The sequence below is a fragment of the Furipterus horrens genome, unplaced genomic scaffold, assembly GCF_987537825.1.
Source record: "Furipterus horrens unplaced genomic scaffold, mFurHor1.1.pri manual_scaffold_17, whole genome shotgun sequence".
NCBI classification, from domain to species: Eukaryota; Metazoa; Chordata; class Mammalia; order Chiroptera; family Furipteridae; genus Furipterus; species Furipterus horrens.
In genome coordinates, this window is record NW_028327187.1 from 111,990,348 (window position 1) to 112,003,508 (window position 13,161).

Below are 13,161 nucleotides of genomic sequence, written 5' to 3' on the forward strand. Positions count from 1 at the left end.
TCTCGTATGTGCCCTGACCAAGGATCAAACCCACAACTTGGTGTATTGGGATGACACTAACCAACTGAGTACCCAACCGGGGTTACCTTAGCGTGTTTTCTGTGGGAAAAGTAAATAACTCTTCATAACTACCCAACACCTACTTTTTCTTCTGCTCATTTTTTCAAAGGTATCTTACCTCCTGGAAGGGGGCAGCATGGCCCACGAAGACTTCTGTGGACACTATGGTCAGTTGAACCCAGGGGACTTGCAGGTATGGCCAAGGACAAGGAATTACTGATGGTTTAATAGTCTTCGGGTGTACATGCTTCATTTGTCCACTGCCAGTACCTTCATACTTTACTCCCTGTCTTATATCTTTGACATTTCCGTTTCTATGGATCCTTCCACTCAGCCTGGAAACCTGCATGGGTCTCTTTTATTCCTTTCTCGCACTTTCCTTGACCACCTCAATCACTTTTAGTTCCCACCTAGTCTTTCTCTTACATTTCTCAAAAGAGTAATCAAGTGTAACTGTCTCACCTTCCTTTATCTTCCACTTCATCCTTCGCTCACTGAATTCAGGGTCAGCCTCTCAGCAACCCCCAAACCTTTACTGGAGCTGTTCAGGTAATGGCCGCTCATGATGTCCCAATTGCAAAATTCAGTCCTCATTTTTATAGACCTTTCTGCTGCAGTTGAGACAATTTGCTACTTATCTTCCAGCTTGTTTGCAGCGGTAGGTGTTGTCGCTTAAGACAATTACCCAAACCCCACTGCCATCCTACTCTTGTCTGAGATGTAGTATAATCAAAAATCTCCAGGAAATGCTTGGGTCATCTTTGCCAGTTTTGTAAGTCTGGACTCTGTGTCAGCTACTCTCTGGGATCATTTACATATCTGGCAGATTGATAGCTGAGATATTAGATTGATGGTATTTCAATGTACATGGAATTTGAAGGCGGAAAAGCAAATGGACAGAGTTGTGGTCAAAAATTAATAGTAACCTTTCAGTGGAGCAGAACATAAAGTGGTGGTGGCCTAGAAAGGTCTATATGGTGACTGGTTGTGATTTGACCAGGGAAGTGGCGATTGCTTTGTCCTCTGTGCAGCAATTCTAAAGTGTGTCCGTGTGGATCCTAGTGGGATTGAGCTTCAGGTGCCCACAGATGTCATCTGCTCATTAACTTCTCTTTTGGCCGTTCTCCCTTGCCTAGCTCACTCTCCCCTACTTGTGCTTTCTGCACCACTTTCCAAATAAATTACCTGCACTGAAGTCCTTATCTCAGGATCTTCCGTGGGAGAACTCAAGCTAAGACAGGCAGGAAATCTATCATGTTTCATTTCTTCATCCCTACTATACTCCTCATAAATCAATGAATGTTTGAAGAATCTGTGCAACAGTGGAGGCAATGACTGTTTTCTCCCAGTAGTGGGGGTCCCTGTACCAAAATTGAGCAAGCAGAGACTTGAGTCACTTATCCATGGTGTAGTGGGTACTGTGGGGCTGCACATCTCAGTGCTCAGTCAAAGGCTCAGGGATGCAAAGACAGGCTCCTTCCACTTGTAATCCGATGCTTTGACTTCAAATAGGAATCATGGGATGCATGAGGGAAAATAGAAAGGGTTCTAGCGGTTGTTGTTATTGTTGTTGTCTTATACGCCATCATGCCCAGGACTATGAAAGAAGCACTTGTAAGTTAACTTGCTCAGCTTCCATGTCATACTGGTCCCACCTGCAGACTTGCTCAAGTCTGGGTTACATTTCCCTCTTTTGGTCTGATGTTTACAGTGGATGACGGCGGGTCGGGGCATTCTTCATGCTGAGATGCCTTGTTCAGAGGAGCCAGCCCATGGCCTACAACTGTGGGTTAATTTGAGGAGCTCAGAGAAGATGGTGGAGCCTCAGTACCAGGAACTGAAAACTAAAGAAATTCCTAAACCCAGTAAGGATGGTGTGACAGTGGCTGTCATTTCTGGAGAAGCCCTGGGAGTAAAGGTAAGTTGTGCTGCTACGTGTTTGTGAAAATGGAGGTACTCAGTGACATAGCCTGGCGCTATCTGGGTTGTCAGTTCTCACTGGGACGGACTTGCTTCAGAGGTGTCAGAATATGTGGAACCTAAGAGGACCCAGAATTTTTTGCCACATGCAAACCCAGAAAGTTAGAAAAATTACAAGAAAGCAAATTCATATTAAAAATTTGGTCAAAAAACAATTTTCAAGGTCTACATTAATATGTGTGCAGATTTAGCTTCTTTCCTTTTGCTTATCATGCAATTTCATAGCTCCTTGGAACTGCAAGATCACTAACTTTTTAAGAAGCAAACAAAGACCGAAATGAGCTCCACTCCCTGAAGGTTTAATTTAAATTATATTGCTCAACTTAGTAAGGAAAGGACACTACTACATCATAGAAAGGTTTTTTTAAATGAATCAAACATTTATTTATCCCATATACATCATACCCTGTACATTCTTCTCAACTAAGACTACAATATTCCAGTTTAGAGTCCCACCTTTTTAATCAAGTAAGATCACTTGAGGCTAAAAATTATGGACAGATTTATGGTAGGACAAGAGTATGATAAGTACTGGGTTAATTGCACACCGGATCTGCTGCCAGAGAGGCCAAGTTTGAAGTAACAGCCACCTGGGGAGTTAACTGTATAGTGTGGTCTCTTTCTTAGGTAGGGTTTCCCAGAAACATACTCAAGATGAGAATTGATGTGCAACTCATTTTAAAGGAAGTGTCCATGGTGGGGTGGGGGGTGGGGGGGCAGACAAAGGAACCAGGACAGGGAAGGGGAGGGAGCCAAGTAAGGGTATCATCTCAGGTAAAGTCCCAAAAATGATAGCGACTTGGAGATCAGCCCACCCCCAGGGCTAGGCAGCTGGGCTTTCATACTTCCTTACCCTCAGTCATTACTCATGGCCATTGATTTTGGGCAGGGGTCACAGAAATGGTTAAAAGGGATCCAAGGAGATCTGGGAGGGGCCCTGATACCCAGTTCCACACATGACACCTGGAGTTGAGAGCATCAAGAAATTGGGGACCACTTTGCCATTCTTCATGTGGGCAGCCAGCACTTAAAACTATTTTATATTGATTTACATAAATTTAGATTTTGTTTAGATGCACGCACAGGGACAATGGCTTGGCAGTGGCTGCTAGCCAATCACTGAGTGGGGGGATGCATTTCATGGGTAACAGGTTGGTCATGATTATTGGTTGGGACTTATGGGTTTTACACCACCACCATAGATCTTTTACTTGTACTGGGCCTAGGCATGTGCATTATTTTGCTTTGTGTTTCCACTGTAAACAGAAGTAATTGAAACAAAAAGAATCAAAACGTGCTCTCTATTAAGCATATATATCTGCCTGTCCTCTATGTGCACTTTGCAGTTGGAAACATGCCCCTTCATCATGTTTCTCACCCATTTCTGTTTTGCCAAGCATTGAGCAGTGCCCTTTCCAGCTGTGTGGCAAGCATTTCCTTCCCTTTAGTGCCACACAGGAGAATTCAGGTCCTGTGGGGTCTTCCTGGTATAAGGCAAAGGACATTGCTGTGTGTGAAGTCAGTCAGGGAGGTCTAAGGAGAGCTGAATTTGTGCAGATGAGAGTTGCTTTCTCTGCTTCCTATGGGGCTTTTCACTCCGTGTTCCCAGGACTCTCCCCTTAACCCAAAGCGCAAGGCTTGGTGGAATTGTCATTAAGATTTTCTTAACAAAAAGAGTTGAGCTATCTGTAGCTAAAAGTAGAAACAAGACCACTGATTTAATAGGTAGGCAAAGCCAGCAATTATCACAAATCCTCAGCGTTCACAACTGCTTCTCATTTATAGAAAACACAATGCAATTTTAATGTTGGAGTCAATTCCAATAATAGGCACAAGGACATTTTAAAGCACTTGCAAGTAGCATACTACATAGTCTTGTAGTCACAACCAGGAGTTAGAGATCAGAGGTAATGTTTTAACTTTGGAAAATAATGTCTTAGCTGCTAACCTCTAATTTTTTATTTTTGTTGAGTAAAATCTTTGAAGTGAATTACATGCTACCGAGTCAATGATCAATTTTTATTATAAGAGCATTTTAATAAGGAGCTCTTGGAACCCAGCATTAATTTGAATTTTAAGAGGCAGTGTGTTGCCGTGGGTACCAGCATGGACTCTGTGGAGACAGATGTCCTGGATTAGAATCTTCACCACGAAGTAGCTGTGTGGCCTTGGGCAAGCCACTTAATCTCTCTGTGCATCAGTGTTCTCATCCATCGAATAGGATTGCTGAGAGGATTAAGTGAGTTTTTAACACATTAATCAATTAAAACAGCACCAGGCACATTGTAAGCACCACATAAGTAGTAGCTGTTACTATTATTATTTTGATTACTTTGTGTTAACTTGGTTAGGAGCTGGGCTGAGATTTATGTTTGCTGTCTATGCTAAAAGGACTTACTGGCATTTGGGAAAGGTAAAATTAACTGGCTCTGAAGACAAGATACCAGCATGAGTTAGTGTAAAGATAGGGGAACTATTGGCCATTTTTTTCTGGGTCTCATAAGAAAGATAGTTTTCTACATCTAAGGCCTTAACATCTGCTCACTGAGGAATGACTGGATCTTAAAAGGTCTAGATGTACCATAAAACAAACTGAAGATAATTTTATGTTAAATTACTAGATGAGGCTAATAATATACCATTCAAGACATTGGTGTATCAATACTTATAACTAATATAGAGTCAACAGCAACTCCTATCCCCCCAAATAAAATATCTAGAAAATGGAATTAGTGATCATTCTGGCACTTCTCCAGCTTCAAAATTCATGATTACCTGGGTGCCTGGTTAAAACTCAAACTCTGATTCAGCAGGCCTGGGTGGGGCCTGATTGTCTGCATTTCTAACTGCTTCCAGGTGATGCCAAGGCTGTGATCTAGGGATCTGTTTGTAATGTATGTAATGACTTATGAGGACCAGTTTGATTATGAGCCTATAGATGTTAAGGTCCAGCTCTGTGGTTTTTGGCAAATCTTATTTAACATTTCTGGACTTCAGTTCCTACATCCACAAAAAAGATGAGGGGTTTAGTGCAAGATGCTATTAGCTTTTGCAAGCAACTCAATTGTCCTTTTGATACTCCCAAAGATAGATGTGTCCCTGTTTCTCAGTTTGTATGTGTCTCAGCCCTTGGAAAGCCACAGCCAATTTTGAGCAAGATTCTGGCAGAAGAGCACGGCCTAAAGTGAAGGCTGAAGGGGTGGGGGGAGATAAAGATGGGATACTTAGAATAGTTTCTGTCACTTCTGGAAGGTCAAAATCACATTTTTATTTCATGAGAGTATGAAATTCTCCAAACCCCATTCCATCCTTATCAGGCAGCCAATCAGCAATATTTATTGCCAGTTCTCTCTGGAACATGGTTCTTTTTCCAACAAAAGCCTCTACTTGCCTCCTGCTGTTTTAAATTCCGTTATGTCAGAAGCAAACCTTAAGGAGGCCTGAGCCCCACTGGGGTCAGAAAAAAGCAATCTGGAGCCTGACTGCCTGGGTTCAAGGCCAATTCCACCACTGACTACTAACTTTAAAGAAGTCACTTAAGCTTGCTGGGCCTCAGGGTTTTCATCTGTAAAATGGAGATACTTATGATGACCCAGAGGATCTTTGGGAGGATTCGTCGGCAGTCGTCCGTCTCGAGAGACGACGGTGTAGCTTCTTAAGAGTCTATCTGCACCGCTGAGAATGGCTGCGCAGTCCGACTCGGGAGTGACATTGTATCTGTCTCCTCCCGTGTTGAATCGACATCTTGTGATGACGCTGGAGTGTCCTCTCCAGTGAAGCTGAAGCTACAGAGCCTGGGCAGGGTGATATGGAGGGTCTGCTGTTGCCCATGCAGCAGACCCCCCCTCTCTTCGCAGCTGAAGGGTCCAAGGGAAAGACGGAGTCGATACAGCTTGGGTTCAGGTGTGCCGCAGGAGTTGCCGGTGTTGACTACAACGTCAAACCGCCTTAGGGACTCCGGCTCCGGATTTTCTGTCGGGGTTTACTCCCTTAGCCTTTCCCCTGAAGAGGTATGCCGCAAGGCAGCGGAGGTTTTTTGGAGTCAGAGTTTTCCTTCTCTGATGTACCCTGACTGGAAGATCGAACCAGCGACACTTAGCTCGCAGGCCGACGCTCAATCCACTGAGCTAAACCAGCCAGGGCAACTTTGGGAGGATTAAATAGATTAATATACGTATATAACTTAGAACAAGAACCAGTGCAGAGTCAGTCTTCTGTAACTGGCCGTTCTTTTGCTTCTTTGCAAAAACTTTGTACAGCGTTCATGTGACCACTGATGTAACAAAAGAATCTCCCTTCTGAAGGACAGACTGCATATTCATGTGTTGAATGATAGCCAAAAGTTTAAAAATTCAGTTTGCAAAAGACTTTGCCAAGCATCTCATGTAATTCCCTCAGAATCTTGTTACCACGGTGCCCCAAGCACCTGAATCAGTGCCTGATACATAAAGACAACCAATAACTATTTTCTGGGTCCATAAGTGAAATCAATAAAATGTAAAGGAATGCTGGAATAAGAGAAATGAGGGCAAAGTAGTTAGATAAGACAAGATAGGGATTAAGAATGACTGCAGTAAGCTTCATATGAGTTAACTAAAGAGTTGAGAGAACAATAAAATGAGCTAAACTCTATTTTAAAATAAAATAAACTATTTAAGGGATTAGGAAGTAGGGAGATGAAAATCAGATTGATTTTTTTTTCCCTTGAAGGTGAATACTAGGCTGTTTTACAAGACCCAAATTGTTTCCTGTGGGTTTCTTAAATTCAAGCAGTGCAACAATGAGGAGCAGAGGTTTGGGGCTTATGTTTCTCTTTGGGGGTCCACAGGCAGGTAGGTGTCTTGTCTGCTTTGACGTCTTTCCTGTGGGTTTTCAGGGCATGGCTTGATCTCAAGTAGGGGACCTGCATACCAGCTTCCATCGTGGCTCTGCTGGATATACCCAGTCTTTACCCTTGGTTAGCTCCTGCAGGCATTGGAAGAGCCTGTGTCTCTCAGGCCAAAAAGCAACCTGTCCACTAAGGAATTTGTGCCGCTTGTGGGCTGGCAGGAGATTTATAACCAAGTCTGCAACCGTCACCTCTGATTCAGAGAACTGATGGACTCTCCGGGCTATGGCAGCCCATTGGTGTGCACGCATGCACATGCACTTTGTCCTAGACCAGAACTAGAGAGAAACACCTGAGAAACTAAAGAGCTGAGACACTAAAGAGAAAACCACATTTTCCAGCTTTTGTTTTCACCCAGCAAACTTTAAGGGCAGAATGTCATTTGAAATGCTTTATCACTAATATACAATTTTGCTGGTTTCCTTTCTACCTTAGTTTGACTTAAAAGTTTCAGTTTATGTAGCTTCCAGGGCAATACTTTTCAGGGCAATGCTTTTCTAGCATGATCAAACAGCGGTGGCTTTTTGACAATCAAAACGCTGGAGAGTAAACGGAGAACATTTCTGTCTTGTACCTCTTTCGCTATTTCACGGGAAATTTGAATTCTTAGAATGTATGCCACACATTTAAAATAGATCTTGCTAACTTTAGAGTTGACGCGAAATTCCCAGCTCCTCCCCTCATATATCTTTTCTGAGTTTGCTTCAAAGATCAAGTTCTCAAGGTAGCCTTCAAAAACATCTTAAATCAAGGAAACAGGTAGCACAGGCACACCTTGGTTTTTGTCTTTTTGCCTTTGAAGTATTCCAGAGAGTTTATGGGTCTGGCCCAAAAAGGAATGATGGATATTCTCCTCATGGCAGAGGTTGTGTTGGAGGCTGTGCGTATGTGACAGGGAGCCTGAGCTAACAGGCTCCAGCTGTCCCTGAGAGCGAGCAGAGGGAAAACAACACTTGCTCAGAAAGGAGTCCTCCCTTCCAAAGGCCTCTCTGCTAATTTATTTTATTTATAAATCAGAGTGCTCTGTGATAGGCTCAAACACTGGAGATTTTAAAAACATTCCCTTTGGGCTGAGGGCTTGGGTAAGAATGAGCCTGAGACTTCTCTCAGTACGTCTTTTATTTTTAATTTGGAAAGATATATGCTTACATATTTAAAGCATCAAGTTAACGCAGAAAAGACTCTTAAAGTTAAAAACAAGTGGAAACAAATGAATAACCTGACATTTGTGTAAAGATATCAACCACATAACCACACAGAGAAAATATTTATTTTAAGGGCTTTGAAACATAGTTCTCTGACTGTACATTTTCAGCAGGATATATTCTAAACACACACACACACAAAAAAGAGCACAAAAGTTTGGAACATCAAAAAAATTTTTTAATGGAATTTATTGAGATGACATTGGTTAATAAAATTATATAGATTTCAGGTGTACAATTCTATAACACATCATCTGTAGATTCTACTGTGTGTTCATCATCTCAATTCAAACCTCCTTCCGTCACCATTTATCCCCCTTTACCCTCTTCTACCTCCCTCTCCCCCTTTTCCTCTAGGAATCGCCATGCTGTTGTCTGTGTCTGTGAGTTTTGTTCTGCTTAATCCCTGCACATTTTTCCCCCAGCCCTGCCATGTCCCTCCCCTCCGACAGCTGTCAGTCTGTTTTCTATCTACGAGTCTGTTTCTATTTTGTTTGTTAGTTTATTTTTATAGTTAGTATCAGCATTACAATTTTAAAACCATTTTAAAATCAAACAAATGAATAGATCTGTTAATATTTTTTGGAATCGAGATTTTCAGTGTAAGAAAACTAGGTATGAATACAAAAGAAGATGGACATTTTTAAAAATAGGTGGCCATTATCTCTATAAGGCAGTTTCTAGAAAACTAATATGTTTGATCATTTTAGGAATCCTAAATTTTTAACAATGCAATTTTATGTTTCTGATAAGCACTTCATTTTCATCTGTTTTTTAATTTCCATTGATTTTCCTTTTATGATCCATGTTTAATTAGATGTTACAAGGAATGCTCAACAAAAGTCCCACCTAAGAAATTCACAATCACCCAATGAATTCCAGCTGAATATCCCTTTGGAGGCATGGAATAAATGTATTTCAATGGGTGGGTATATAGAGAAAGGAAATGAAATACCAGCATAAGGCAGAGAGCCTCCTGGGCTCCCTTTGACATAGTGCAGAGGGGAAGCATTTGAGGGAAAGGGATATCGTCAAGTACAAAGTTGATTTTGCCTTTTCTGTCTCCTTGCCACTATTCACCAAGGTCCATCCTCCATCCCCTCTCTTCAGTGGAGCCTTTTCAGCTGCCCCAGATCCACACAGCCATGTCTCTTCACAACCCATGAGATTTCCTGACTGGCAGTTATTTAATTAGCGTGTTCTGTTTCCCTGTGAGTTCCATTCCTTCAGCCATTAGGCACCTGCTGTGTGCGCAACATGAAGTGCACTGGAGATATGATATGAATAAGATACAACTACTGTCATCAGATAAGGTCACAATCTAGCTGGGGAGACAAACTGCCCAATATCATTCCGTCGTCGGCAGCCGTCCGTCTCGAGAGACGATGGTGTAGCTTCTTAAGAGTCTATCTGCACCGCCGAGAATGGCTGTGCAGTCCGACTCGGGAGTGACACGGTATCTGTCTCCTCCCGTGTTGAATCGACATCTTGCGATGAAGCTACAGAGCCTGGGCAGGGTGATATGGAGGGTCTGCTGTTGCCCATGCAGCAGACCCCCCTTCTCTTCGCAGCTGAAGGGCCCAAGGGAAAGACGGAGTCAATACAGCTTGGCTTCAGGTGCGCCGCAGGAGTTGCCGGTGTTGACTACAACGTCAAACCGCCTTAGGGACTCCGGCTCCGGATGTCCTGTCGGGGTTTACTCCCTTAGCCTTTCCCCTGAAGAGGTATGCCGCAAGGCAGCGGAGGTTTTTTGGAGTCAGAGTTTTCCTTCTCTGATGTGCCCTGACTGGAAGATCGAACCAGCGACACTTAGCTCGCAGGCCGACGCTCAATCCACTGAGCCAAACCAGCCATGGGGCCAATATCATTAGTATAATGTAATATGAAGAATACTAAAACAGCAGTATGTAAAACTTGCAATGGCAGTCTGGAGGAGGGAAAATTGATTTTGGTTGTGTGGATGGAGGGAGGGAAAGAAAGACAAGAGAGGTAGGTGTCACATCTTATAATAACTTGTACAATAGGCTTGGATAGTAGGAGAGCAATAAGTATATGGGAATTATGATGGGGGTGCTGCTCCATGGGTAACCATATCTGGTGGGGTGTGACAGGGAAAAAGGAACTGATGTAAAATATTGGGCTGGAGTAAAATCTAAGACCAAGTTTGTCTATTCCTGGATTTTGCCTGAGGCTGACCTTGGTTGTGTATATATTTCTGCTTCCCTTCCTCCCAGGGTTTTCCACAGCATGGTGTAAGGTTAAGGTAGGGAAGGGTGCAGTGTGCAGTCTTGTCTCATCTTGAAGTCCACAAAGCAGTTCATTGCATAGGACCTGCCCAACGCAGACCGTGTAGCCCGAGCAGATGATTGGTATCATCCCACAGACAAGTGCAAACCTTGGTTCCAATTCAGTATTGAGAATAGGCACAATTCAGACTGTTATTCTTGTTGTAAATAGGAGGGCACCAAAGAAATGCACCCAGCAACTTCAAAGACTTGTTTTGTGATAGGCAGCTATAGTTGGCACTTCATTTGTAGTCAGGAATGTTCAAATAAACAGTGGTCATCATCTGATCATATCAGCTGCACAAAAGCTTGCTCTTGCCCAAGGCAGCCCACTCACCCTAGAAATAGCATTCTTGGTGTGCCCAAAGGGTGCCAGATGTTCTTATTTCTTCAAGATGTCCCTGCTAACCTAATCACCTAGGAAGTGCATTCCAGTGGTGTTGACAAGCCCTCCCCTGCCAGTTAACAAAGAATGGATAGGTGCACTTTTAAGTCAGAAGTTACATCTTGTGCCATTTATGCATCAATGGCCCTAGTCATTAAGATTACAAAGAAGCAAGAAAAACTTGACTAAGAGGATAATGAAAGCTATAAAAACACCAAGGTGTCACCTTCAAAAAATGTGAGTGGCCACTTTACCTATCAGTGTAATCACTTCTATGACTATCAAGGCTTGTATTTTTAGGATATAATAGTATTTCCCTAACAGCACATTACATATATGTTCTCTAACCACAATGAACTAGATAGAACAGCTTCAGAGGCTCTTGCATGTTGCAGTAAAAGCTGGGCCTATGGTGGGAGAAGTGGAGAACAACGGGAGAAAAATTGGGACAACTATAATAGAACAACACTAAAAAAAAAAAAGAAAGAAAGAAAAACAAAAGCTGAGCCCTTGTGGATATAAATGAGGTAGATGTCAGTATTTTAAAGAATGGTATTAGCATATATACAGGGGTAGGCAAAAGTAGATTTACAGTTCTTCATATGGAAAATAATACAATAATTAATGAACGATAATACAAGAGTAAATTGTGTTTCACATACTCACAACTGTAAACGTACTTTTGCCCAACACTGTGTAAAGGTATTCTGTTGACAACTGCAAACACAGTACTTTATTTTGAGTGTGAAGCACAAATCCTTGGGATCATGTAGCTTTTGAACAATCTGACCAAACTCACACTAAAATGTGGTGAGAAAATTTGGTGTCGGAGGTAATTCTTGTTACTTGAAGCTTAATTAAGAATTCTGCTCCTATGGACAGATAAATGTACTCCAAGATAGACAATAATTTAAAACCTTCAAATCAAATGGGCTCTAAATCATTGACAGAGAGTACTCTTTTAAGGAGGAGCGTGCTGTGGTCTTAAAGCCATAGAGAATCCTTTTCACCACCCATTACAGGTCCATGGGCTGGTTAGATTCCCTTGGCTTAGTTAAATGAGACGAGGAAACTGAGATCCTACCATTCCTGGAAGGACTTCCGCATTAGCCATGGGAATTTGGAAGGATTTCCCAGAAAGGTATCTATGCCATTATAGTTCAGTTGAGCTCAGCAAACATGTGCTGAGGGCCAACTGTATGCAGGATCCTGTGAAGGTATGAGAGAAAAAGATGGGAAAAAAATCAGAGAGCTGAAAGGGCACAGTTGAAGGGACAGACATATCAGCTGTTAATACTACTAACCTCTGGTCAGTCACGAGTCTAGTAAACATGGTGGGTTTAGGGGAAGACAGAATAGATAGGAGGCTCAACCCAATCTGGAGGTCACCAGGCCTAACTCTAAAGGAGCCAGCTTATCTGGCAAAGAAGGATGGTAAGAGTCTACACAGTACAAAGGAGACAGCATGAAGCCATAGAGGTATTACTAAGGTGTTGCTCCACAGAGGTGTCCAAGTGTCCAGGGGATAACTCAGTGCTCCTTAGAAGACCTTCAAAACATGTGTTCCTTGTCTTAAGCATGAAAATTGGAAAAGTTACCATATCTACCCTATAAAAATGTTCAGGTAGTTTCTCTCTGTGTGTTTTTTTTTTTTTTTTTTTTTAAGTTTTCAATTTCATTCTCTTCTGTCTTTAGAAATATGTTCACTATACCAGTAATATTTCACCTGGAGTAATTGCTCTTCTGCCTCCTCTGCTTTTTATCATTCCCTCTGAGTGACCAAAATGAAAATAGTGTAAAATCCCAAAGATGCATTGCTCTCATGTCACTGTCTCTAGGAGTCGTCCATGTTGAGAGGATAGCTTGTACATTTGGAACCCAACATGAATTAAGGTTCAGCTCATGTATGTTCATGAACAATAAAATAATGATAATTTGACTCTTTTTCATGAAACCTTAAAGCCTCCTTTTTCTCTTTGCTTCCATATAGATGGTCATTTTTTAATTATGAAAGGAAACCATGATGGCCCAAACTTTTCTTTTCTGGTCCAATTATAAAAAGCAACTGAAGAAATTTAAATGCTTCCTTTTGGAAGAAACCGTTTTGAAGTCTGGAACAGGAAAGACTCTTTTTTCCCATCACCTTCAAACAACTGCCTGGTGTCTCCCTCCTCTTTCTGCTATACCCTGATAACAAGGAGAGTGGGAAGAAGGGCTGGACTGTGAAAAGGAGAAAAAAAAATAACCCAACACCTTTTCTACTCCATCTTGCTTCCTTTAGCATGGATTTTTGTGCCTTTCCATCCTTTCTCTACTAGAAGGTTTTCTAGTAGACCGCCACCCCACCACCAGTTAGGG

General features: G+C 42.2%; 1 protein-coding gene across 3 annotated transcripts in view; it reads left to right on the forward strand.

Annotated features, from left to right (window-relative positions):
* PIR (pirin) overlaps nucleotides 1-13,161 on the forward strand; it is an 89,800-nt gene that overhangs the window by 26,256 nt on the left and 50,383 nt on the right. For 2 of the 3 annotated variants that reach the window (XM_090263891.1, XM_090263893.1), the window contains exons 4-5: nucleotides 170-253; nucleotides 1,772-1,978. In XM_090263891.1, the coding sequence (XP_090120017.1) occupies nucleotides 170-253; nucleotides 1,772-1,978 (291 nt within the window). The remainder of the gene's footprint in view (nucleotides 1-169; nucleotides 254-1,771; nucleotides 1,979-13,161) is intronic. The other variant, XM_090263892.1, reaches the window with a different exon arrangement.